This window comes from Arachis duranensis, chromosome 8 (assembly GCF_000817695.3).
Source record: "Arachis duranensis cultivar V14167 chromosome 8, aradu.V14167.gnm2.J7QH, whole genome shotgun sequence".
Classification (NCBI taxonomy): domain Eukaryota; kingdom Viridiplantae; phylum Streptophyta; class Magnoliopsida; order Fabales; family Fabaceae; genus Arachis; species Arachis duranensis.
Window position 1 is genome coordinate 27,248,674 of NC_029779.3, and position 11,969 is coordinate 27,260,642.

Consider the following 11,969-nt stretch of genomic DNA (forward strand, 5'->3'; position numbering starts at 1 on the left):
ATTTTGCACTAAAGTTAATTTTATCGTGGCTAATTCAAATTTTATAAATCATAAATGATTTGAAAATGCTATCTCAACCAATGATTTAAGAATATCAACCCTTGCAAAAATTTGTTATGGCTGTATTCGAAGTATTGGAACCATAATTATAGGGGTGCTAATATGCACTCTACTTATAGATATTTAATTTAATTTATTTAGGTTAAATAAGATTTTTAACTCGATCTAGATAGAGTGCGAGTAGAAAATTGACTCTCAATTCTATTTAATCAATTCACATTTTATATATGTATTATATATTTATATAAAGATATTTTGTATCCTACAAATAAGATCAAATACTCACGAATTAACAAATTGAAATATTTTTAATCTATGAATAAGATAGAATTGAATTTATATAAAAATCTCAATCCACTAATAAAATTAAAATTAAACTTACACTATCCATTATCACCCTTACATAATTATTTTGATTTTTTTCCAATCCTAGTGCTATATAGCATATGACTGATATGAGTTATCGTTAGTTGAATTGCAATACAGCTATACAATATTACTATATATACACAGTACTCTAAATCTAAAAATGCAACTTGCATTGTTACCTATGGTTTGAAAAGGCAAGAAAAATAATAAACAAAAAAACATGAGCTAGTACATGCAGCGGAAAACGACCAAATTAATTTCAAAATCACCACTTTTAATTTCAAATAATGATCTATTTTAATCATAAACATGGCACAAGCATAGCTTTTGAAAGCGTAAAAATGAAATACGTATACAATACAATGTGCCAAACCTTGTTATGGTGCGTAAATACGGATACGAATATGGAACACAACACAACACAAAATACGTAAATATGTAAATTTAAAATTCTTATAAGATACGGAGAGACATCATACACATATATATATAAAATATATAATATTTTTTAAATAAATTATAATGATATTTTGATATTTTATTGATATTAAAATATAAATTAATTTTTTAATTTTTTTTAATTATATAAAATATTTAAAATTTTATTTTAACAATTAATAATATATACTATTTTTAAACTCATTTTAAAAATATACGTTAAGAATTAATTAACTATGTTCAAACGTATCCAGAAAAGATTTTTTTATTTTTTTATCAAAACATAGTTTGGACATACAAAATACGGGTGTCAAATAAGTGTCAATGATTATCATGTTTAAATAAGGACGAAATTAGATGAAATATTAGAAGAAATAATAAATATTTACACAATAAAATAAAACTAAAATAAAATTTTAAAAAAATTTAAATTAAAAGTTATATATAAAAAATTAAAATTAGAGAAACTATTACTCCCTTTTTCTATTTACATAGCACCGCTCCTGTATTTAAAATATATCAGATATATTGATACAATAATTCAGATAAATATCCGTACTTCATAAGTCAGCCAAGAATAATTGACAAATTCAATGACCATTTAATGAAGCACTAAAAAAAATACAACATGAACATTTCGAAACAAAAATTTGATTTGGCAATTGGGTTGCTTCTTCAACCATATAAAAATCAGATAAAAAAGGGTATAATGTTTCCGACTAATATCAATCACGCATTTAGACAGTTCAACTCAAATTAACTTCTAGATTCACGCTACATGTTACAAATTGTCTAATTATATACTATCAGCTTGGTCAAATCATATTTAAATTTAGACTTTCTAAGTGCGTGAAAATTTTGGTAGTTTCTATTTGACGTGCGCCAACCTGAAATTTATTTAGAAGTTTTTTTCACTTCCTTTTTCATAGTAGTTACTAGTATAATGCTTTGTAAAAATATAATGTAAAATATCTGAGCACTGCTATAGAGTATTGATAAATATTTAAAATTTTGATAATCTATAGCAAGGAAAAAAATTAACATCTAGGTTAATATAATGGCGATATGATGTACTATAAAAAAAATATTAATAGTAGAATGTTTTGAATTTTCAACAAAATTATCAATTAATGAAAAGCCACCCTAGCCATTTTCTTTAATCAGATAATTTTGGCAAATAATTATTGTTCTTTTACCCATTTCGATCCCTGTCCTATAACTATTGACTATTGCATCTTCAGCAAGGACTTTGGCTTTGTCAGTTTGTCCCATTTCTCTGCATTATTTTAGCTTAGTACATCATTGAGTTTTCCATCAATGAAATTCAGCAATATCAAATCAAACACTCAATTGTTTACTTTTGATTTTCACTCATGTCTCTTCCTGTTTAAACTCTTTTTTATTTTTTGTTTCTTCAATTTTATGGTTACATCAAACCATAAGACTTATGGCTGCATTTGTTTTTAGATACAGAACATGACAATGAAACAGAGACAATAGGACGAAGACACTAAAAATTATCTTTTGTGTATTGTGTTTGGATATGATGGACAAGATACTGATGTAATGTCTAGTATTATGTTTGGATATACATGGACAAGACTAAAATATTATATGAAATGACTAAAATAGCCCTGTGATTCCAAATTTTCTACATCAATACAAATTAATTTAATAAAAAATGAGATTACGTAAGAGTATAGACGAAACTTAAAAAAAATATTTGAAGAGGCAAAATATTTTAATAAAAATATATGATAATATTTATATTAAAATAAAATTTATAAATATAATTATTTTATTTTTAAGTTTATTATTAATATGTAGGAATACATATGGTTAATATTAACAAAAAAGATAAATCCAAGTTCGATTAATAAAAAATTTCGTTTAGGTTAATAAGTTAAATTAATTTTAAATAAAAAATAAGTTTTAAAAAAAATCCATTTTTACATGAAAAAAATAGCTTTTACACATAAAAATTTATTTTTATTTAGAAAACCAAATCTTTTTAATCTAAAAATTTATTTTTCTTTTCAAAAAATTGATTTTTTTAAATTATATAAAATCAGTTACAATTTATAAATTATTTTTTAATATTTTAAAAGATTAATTTTACCTTTGATAATATTTATCTTTAAAAAATTTTAAGACTAATTATTTTTGTTATTATTTTTATTACAAATCAAATAATATAATACAATGTTAAAATGATATTGAAGTAAGAACGATAAAAATGAATGAATTATCCAACCCAATAAAAAATTCTATAAAAAATATCTATGGACAAAAAGAAAAAAAATCATAAAAAAAGTTCGTGTTTCTCCTCCAAATTCCGTATCCATCATTATCCTTCGTAAAAGAATGGACACAAAATTATAAAAAATTGTCTCAGACAATGTGTTTAGTATCCATGTCTCTACTTTTAAACACTTTTTAAAAATATACTGTCCATGTTTTTATGTTCTGTCTCCAAAAACAAATATTACCTTAGTGATATCCGTCAAAAAAAGAATTAAAAAAAATTAATGTAATAGTTAATTCACTAATGCGTTTAAATAAATATTGAAAATTAAAGTATTGTCTTGTGCAGATGAAGTTTGGCGCAAATGATAGATTTATTAGCTTCCATGCAGTTACATCAAGGTTCAAAACATGGATTTAACCCATCTAGTGAAATATAGAAACTCATATAGTTGTAAGTGTGTGGATGAATGCGTGTGTTTGTAATATAATACTTAAGATTAGAGTTGTTCAATTTATGTAAAACAAAAAAAATCTTTAATTTATTCTATTAAAAAATATTATAAAAAATATTTTTTATGTGAAATGATCTATGAAATATACAGTACAGTTGTAATTAAATGCGTCTTCATGGATGAATCAAATTTATTAATGACTGCAATCTGATAATATTTTTTTCTTTACTGAGAATGAAATTACAAATTTATCGATGCCTCTTCAACACTTAATGCACTCACCAGAATTTAAATTCGAATACAGCATATTAAGAGACATAAGATTTAACCAGTTGAGTTAGGCCTCAGTTGCAATGAAATTACAAATTTGGTTACCGGTGAATAATATTTTACTTTTTGGGCTTGCCACCAGGCCCACATTGGCAAGACTCTTTTCTGCGAGTGTATGAATGGCAAACATGTTTGTCTCATAACAACCACACCCAAGGTTCAAATCTTAACTTATATTTTGTTAGTGAATAACAAATGTGAAATGATCAGTAAATTCACGTTTCCCTGGATTCAAGGGGACGGGGCATATATGAATGAATGTTCCCCTTTCCCATTGCTTTTGTTGCTCCCAATTCAACATCAAACTCCTCCTTCACTTCTCATGCATCCCTCGTTCTCCCTTCTCTCCGTACCCAACTCTCTTTCTCTCTCTCTCTCTCACTCTTACATTATATATACAACACATGCACAATGTTTCTAATACTACATTCACTATTTACTTGATCTTTTCTATTTACGTTGTTGTTGTTGATGACGATGGGGAATCATGGAGAGAACGGTAGTAACGGGGAGGTGGCGAGAAAGGAGAAGGAGGCGGACGCTTTGAAGTGGAAGGAGGCGGAAGCAAGCAGTGAGTGGGTGATGGAGAGCATGCGGAGAGGGATAGACTGTTACGGCGTCACAACTGGCTTTGGTGCAACCTCACACCGGAGAACTACCCAAGCTGTTGCCCTTCAAACTGAGCTCATTAGGTATATCTACTATTTTTGTTTTGTTATATAACTTTTCTTTTCTTCGTAAATATTTTTTCTTCTTTTTTTTCACAAATTTAAAATAAAGTTTATACCTCGTGTAAAGATTTTCCCTAAATTAAGGAGGAAAAATTCTTGTATAAATACAACTTCAACGCTTAATATTTGCACATAAATAACACACAACATTTCTATTAATATGAGTGTATTTCAATTACAATTAGTGAATTCTAATGTTTTTTAAGAAGAAGAATAATAACGTTACTTCCATTTTTTATAACGTCAAGTCTATACATTCATTTTCTTTTTTTTTCATTATATGTTTATATGAATTTATAAAAAGTTAACTATTAAAATCAGAGTGATAATATCTACTCTACTATTTCTGTTTCTTAATGTATCAAGATATAGTGTGTCTAGAATTATACTAATATAAAAATATATTTTTTAAGGATTTATCCTTATGGTAAAGCTTATGTCATTGTCAAGAACTTAAGTTCTCTTATCTTACTTACAAGCTAATTATAAAAACATTGAAGTCACATTAAAATTTTGTTTGTAATAATGATGTATAGTCAGCAAATATTATAATTTTGAGCTAGTATTTAGTTAACAATAATTCATCCATATTTACAGTGATTTACATTTAAATATATAATTTATATATATATTTATTAGAATTTATATCCACAAAATCAATATAATTTACAATTACATTTATCAAAATTTACATACATAAATTAATAAAATTTATTTATTAAAAATAATTTAGTGTTTGTCCTAGCCAAATACCACCTAAAATTACTAAAAACTTTTGGCCCTAAGAATTACTACTTTGTTTAACGTTTGATTCACAAATAAAGTGTCGTGTATTTCATTTTAGTATATGATGGGATTAGGGGAATATGTGCATGATGCATGAAAGTCTTCCTAGCCATGGCGTGAGGGTATTATGATGGTAATTGAAGTGGTTATGTGAATGGCTTTTGTTAAGAAAAATGTGATTGATTTTTGTGACACAGGTTTCTGAATGCTGGAATATTTGGGAATGGCAAAGAATCATGTCATACTCTGCCACAAAGTGCAACAAGGGCTGCAATGCTTGTTCGAATCAACACACTCCTTCAAGGCTACTCTGGCATTAGATATGAGATTCTAGAAGCCATTGCAAAGCTCCTCAACAATAACATCACACCAGTAGTGCCATTGCGTGGCTCAATTTCCGCCTCCGGAGACTTGGTTCCGTTTTCATACATAGCAGGACTACTCACAGGAAGGCCTAATTCGAAGGCCTTCGGTCCAAATGGCGATACACTCACGGCCGAACAAGCCTTCAATCTAGCCGGCATTGGTAGCGAATTCTTCGAGTTGCAGCCTAAGGAGGGTCTTGCACTTGTCAATGGAACTGGTGTTGGTGCTGGTTTGGCTTCAATAGTCTTATTTGAGGCCAACATCTTAACCATCTTATCCGAAATCATGTCTGCGATTTTCGCAGAAGTGATGCAGGGTAGGCCAGAGTTTACAGATCATTTGACTCACAAATTGAAGCATCACCCTGGTCAGATTGAAGCAGCAGCACTCATGGAACATATCTTGAATGGAAGTGCTTATGTTAAATCAGCACAGAAATTGCATGACATTGAGCCTTTTCAAAAGCCAAAGCAAGATAGATATGCTCTTAGGACTTCGCCGCAGTGGTTAGGACCACAAATTGAAGTGATTCGTTTGTCAACCAAGTCCATTGAAAGAGAGATCAACTCTGTGAATGACAATCCCTTGATCGATGTTTCAAGGAACAAGGCTTTGCATGGTGGCAATTTTCAAGGTACACCGGTTGGTGTTTCAATGGACAATACAAGGTTAGCACTGGCTGCAATTGGAAAACTCATCTTTGCACAAATGTCTGAGTTGGTCAATGAGTTCTATAACAATGGTTTACCTTCAAATCTCTCTGGGGGGCAATGTCCTAGCTTGGATTATGGATTCAAGGGTGCTGAGATAGCCATGGCTGCATATTGTTCTGAGCTTCAGTATCTGGCAAACCCAGTGACAAATCATGTGCAAAGTGCGGAACAACACAACCAGGATGTGAATTCATTGGGGCTGATCTCAGCTAGGAAAACAGCTGAAGCTGTTGAGATATTAAAGCTCATGTTTTCAACCTACTTGGTTGCTCTATGTCAGGCTATAGATTTGAGGCATTTGGAGGATAATATGAAGATCACAGTTAAGAACACAGTGAGCAGAGTAGCTAAGAAAGTCCTCAATCTAAGTGTCAATGGGGAGCTTCATCCTCATCCTTCAAAATCTTGTGAGAAAGATTTGCTCAAAGTGGTTGATTGCGAGCATGTCTTCACCTATATTGATGACCCCTGTAATCCTGCATACCCTTTGATGCAGAAACTGAGGCTAGTGCTTGTGGAACATGCATTGATGAGGAGTAGCAATGGCTTGAAAAGCACGAGCGCGACCATCTTTGCAAAGATTGGCGCTTTTGAGGAGGAACTCAAGAAGGTGCTGCCCAAAGAAGTTGAGGCTACAAGGGATGCTTTTGAGGAAGGGAATGCAGTAACTCCTAACAAAATTAAGCAGTGCAGATCCTATCCAATCTACAAGTTTGTGAGGGAGGAACTGGGAACAGAGTTTCTAACTGGAGAGAAGATTAAATCCCCTGGTGAAGATTTTGATAAAGTTTTCAATGCAATTAACCAGGGTAAGATAATAGACCCAATCTTTGAATGTCTCAAGGACTGGGATTGCACTCCTCTTCCCATATGTTGGAGCTCCTGATAGGCCTTACAAGAAGTAGCTCAATGTTTATTAGTTTGATGATTACCATGATTTTCCTTGGAGATTAGTATGGTATGCATAACCGTTTCCTTTAGTAGTTATACTGAGAATTTTATTGTAATGTATTTTAATATAGAATTTTAAGGTGGAAATGATTGTCCACAATAAATGATTGTCACAATGTACTGTATTTAAATATAAAATCTTAATTGTATACATTGAAAAATGTCTCTAATACACTCATGGCAATAATTCTCTCAGTAGTTTGGTGCACGTTGCAATCTATTCAAAACCATCCACAAGCGAACAAGACCGCGCAAACCAATACTTTAAATAAACTCCGGGAAAATATTTGTTCGATCTTAGATGTAAGATTTTGGTCGTTTCTAGTTGCATTAGTTTACTATTAGATTCCGATATGCTTCGTTTAACATCCATCTATTCATTGCATGTAAGATTAATTACATATATGTACATCATAAAATCAATAATTAGCAAATGTTGGACCCAAAACCCCAAAAATCAAATACAGATACCACCATCGATCCAACAATACCTTCCCTCCTAAATTGATTTAAAAAGCTTTCACCTATAAAAAAATAGGGCTTTAGAAAATCTATTTCGTGGCCTATTGTTAGGACAAGTATGCAAAATTTCATCTAGAGTTAGTCATCACTCATCGTCTGATAAACAGACTAATTCAAGAGATGCAGCTTGACTGGATGAGTTAGGAGTCACATTAACACTGGTGCCAATTCTGGGTGGGTTCAAAGAAACCACTTCTGACATACTTGGCTGAACTCTTGGAAGACAAACAGTAGATTGAGTGTTGGCATTCGCATGTAAGCTGATGGTCCGTAAGTTAAGGGTGGAAAACCCACCAGTTCCAACAGAGCTATTCGGCTGGTGGGCCATCTGAGGATCAGACTGATATGTCAGTGGAGTTGGTTGGGCTGGAACACAAGACAATGTGGGAGCAATCGCAGGTATGTTAATAGGTGCAGCCTGATTTGGCATCCCATGAAGGAGAGCAGGGTGATTAGGAGCCAGCATAGGTGTCGAGGGTCTAAAAGGCTGGAGATGTGGTGCCGGGGCTCGCATCTCACTGGCAATCGGAAAATTCCCTGAGGGTGAAGAATTGCAGTTAAGAGGAAGTCTTGCAGGAGGACTTGGTGTCTTGTAAGTAACATTTGAAGGTGGGAGCGAATTCTGAGAGCTAACCAAAGCAGATGGACTATGAAGATTGGCAGAAAGTGGTCCCCGGGAAGATGAACCAGCAACAACCTGGGAAGGAAAAGTAGCACTTTGTTGTCTTGCAAGCTGAATCGACTGCTGGGCAACACCTGCATCTGAAATAAAATGCTGGTTAGTGGTTAGGAAGGTATGAAACCAGTAAACCAAAAACCTAGCCCTGCAAGCGAACCCTATTTAGTGACCTTCTATGATTAGAGGATTTTCAAACCCAGGCTTAATACTTGGGTGAAACGATCAAATAAATGGCAAGGAAGACAAGTACTATCACAGCTGCTAGAAACGAAATTGGGAAGGAACTGAAGTTGGTTTAGGTTTTTCTCAAAGATATCCGGTCAGGGAGTATAAGTAATCTGTCTTGAGAGCTGACATACCTTGCTGCACTCCATATGCATCAGATGTTTTACGATACATGCATTTGGACCGAAAAAAATCTGCCAACATCTTATTTACCAAAACTGTGTGGTAACTTGAATCCAACCTGTTCTTCGTTTGTTGAAATTCATTCTCAACCAATTGAAATTTAATATCATACTTCCTACGAAGTGCCTCCAATTCCTTTTCGAAATCAGACTTCAGTTTAGATCTCTGCTCCAGCAAGAATAAAATTACAATAATCAGTAAAGAAAGAAAAAAACAAGAATAACTAAACCAAATTAAATAACCAGAAACTAACCATTTCTTCATGGTTTTTGGTCAGTTGTTCAATAATTTTTTTTATTCTTTCCAATTCATTTTTAAGTGGATCGGCGCTCAACGGCAGAGGCATTCTAGAAGCTGAATGAGTTGCAGTATGTATAGGATGATTGTTGATTTCTGAAGGAGTTGACAAATTTCTCAAGCTTGAACTTGAAGCCTCTCTTATGACTCCAACTGGCCCAAGTGAATCATGGCCTGAATTTAGGACAGAGTGCACAACTGCTTGCGAGTGTGAACCAAGCTCTAAATTTGAGTCAGCCTGCACAACATCCTGATTAGGAACCACAGCTGAAACCTCTGTTTCGTGGTGGGGGAGATCATTTCTGTTCGGCTGATGTTCAACTCCATTCTCGGAAGGCTCCAGGATGCATGAATTTGATTGATTAGCTGGAACAACACCAACTAGATTAGGTACTAGTTCAGCTCTTTCAGAAGAATTCTGCACTTCTCCAGCAGTATCCTGAGCAGGAGGGGCCTCCAGAGATGGTGATTGCTGCACTCCTTCCAGCTGGGCTGGTATCATACTACTTTTATCCACTGAAGAAGTGTCTGTGGAAGGCCTTGTATCATTATGACAATCAGCCGCTTCATGAGTATCTCCATCAGGTTCATTCAAAGAGACTACATCAGTAAATTGTTGTACCAAAGGTGGATTTGAAAGGGAACTTTTATCAGGACCATCAGCTTGACAACACCTGAATGATGAGACAGTACTATCTGGGTCATTTATAGGTCCTTTGTCAGATGTTTGATCCACAGATGAGAAATGATTGACAGCAGCAGCATTTACGGGACATTCACTAAAATTGACCATCCTATGTGTTTCCACTTCCACAGGTACCTCTCGTCCCAATATGCTTACTCTGCCCTGATCGTGGCTAGTTTCTGGGGTGGCACATCTATCTAAAATTTCATTTAAAGCAACTCCATCAGTTACTTGCTCCACAGATGGAGGAGGACTATCAGCTGAAACATTTTCCAGACAATCAGTAGCAGTGACGGTGGTAGGCTTTCTGGGTGCATCTCTATTCACTATGCCTGCCATGGCCCCATCAGCAATCCCTTCATTAGGTAAATGTGAAGTTTCAGTGGTAGCATTATCCAAACCATTATAAGCTCCATGAGTTTGCACGGCATTCTCACAAGACAGGCTTGAAACAGTCCCATCTAGTTTATTGTGTGTAGAAGAATGAACTTCATCCTGAACATCATTAGGCATGGCCTCATTTGTGTTATTATCATGACCCTTCTCATCAGTCAAATGATCAGACACAAGGGGCATACTCTCTGAACCCTTGTGAGCATTTTCCTGATCAGACAGCTGCGTGTATTCAACTGCCGTCCCAAGTTCCTTTGAAGCATCTATGTTTGACAATTCACTTTTTGCCCAATCCTCTACATCTTGTGCCCATGCATCTTCTCTATGTTTGAAGTTCTGCCTAGCAGCCATATGTGTGTCCTCAAGAGCCTTTAGACGTGTTTCATGCTCACATTTTAGTTCTTCAATTTTTGAACCAAATTCAGTGTTCAAGACTTTGAGCTTCTCTGTCTTCATCACATCATTTGGAGAGCAGGTCCGAATAACCAATGACTCTATTTTGTACTTTTTCTCAAATTCAGCCTTTTCATCCTCAAAAGCTGTTTCTAATCTTTCCTTCTCTTCTTGTTGCAGCCGTTTAAGTTTCTTCAACTGCTCTTGGCACTTCTTCCGTATTTCCCTAATACTTCTGAACACATCATTTTTAAACAAGTCAACCTCTTGTGCTACTTCTTTATTGGAATAAACCTTCCTTGATGACTCGGGAGATTTTGGAGAACCAGTATCCTTTGAATTTCCCATCCGATGTAAAAAAAGTCCCTTCAGACAGCGTAAAACTGAGTAGATATAATCCACCTCTTCTTTCCTACAGACAAAATCCAAATGCTGTTTTGCAAGTAAAAGAGAATCCCTGTGGTCAACTTTGTGCTTTAGCAATGGAGCAACAGTCCAAATCTGAAATATACACAATACCACAACAAATGTATCAGTGCTATAAACTAAATGCAATCATGCGAAAAAAATGTAAGAGACGACAGGAAACAAAGTCCGGTAAACTACTGCACAACTATATATATATATATATATATAACTGAAATAAGAATGATTTATAAATACATTAAAAATTGTATGGATAATTGCAAACAAAATGTGAGAGAACAGAAAAGATTCTATTCATATCATAAGTTGTTAAAATGGCAACCAGATAGTCACTAGGCAAGAGAAAAAATGGAGCAAATATTCCTCAACAACAAAAATGGTATAAAATATTCCTCAGCTGCCTCACTTGTTTAAGATGGTAAAACATAGTGAGTGAGATCTTGTAGACAACGGAAAAAGGTAGAGATTTTCTCTCAAAATATAAATTGATTAAATAGAAATGGAAGTTATAAACTCACTTCATATCTATTCTATTTTTGTCCATTTTCTTTTATATTATCTTCCATAAATAAGCTTACAAATACTTCCAAGTTCATTACCCATAATAATCATGCTGTACACCAATCACAATGAGGCTCTAAACTTAATGCAATGTGACCTCAGCTGATTAAGCTACTCACGGGGAAAAAACCAACTTGAATGAAATTTCTTAGATGCATAGAA

The 11,969-nt window shown here is 33.5% G+C and overlaps 2 protein-coding genes across 2 annotated transcripts in view; one reads left to right on the plus strand and one right to left on the minus strand.

The window, feature by feature from the left end:
• Positions 1 to 4,373: 4,373 nt before the first annotated feature.
• On the plus strand, positions 4,374 to 7,551 carry LOC107461690 (phenylalanine ammonia-lyase class 1-like). The gene is made up of 2 exons (XM_016080236.3): positions 4,374 to 4,588; positions 5,611 to 7,551. Exons 1-2 carry the CDS (start codon positions 4,374 to 4,376, stop codon positions 7,376 to 7,378), a joined length of 1,983 nt encoding a protein of 660 aa, XP_015935722.3. The 3' UTR covers positions 7,379 to 7,551.
• Positions 7,552 to 7,579: 28 nt separating this feature from the next.
• The window catches only part of LOC107461715 (helicase protein MOM1), a gene marked incomplete in the record, with an annotated part of 12,801 nt that continues 8,411 nt past the window's right edge, over positions 7,580 to 11,969 (minus strand). Inside the window, 3 exon segments of the mRNA XM_052252597.1 lie at positions 7,580 to 8,727; positions 9,004 to 9,217; positions 9,306 to 11,321. Coding sequence (XP_052108557.1) covers positions 8,051 to 8,727; positions 9,004 to 9,217; positions 9,306 to 11,321 — 2,907 coding nt within the window.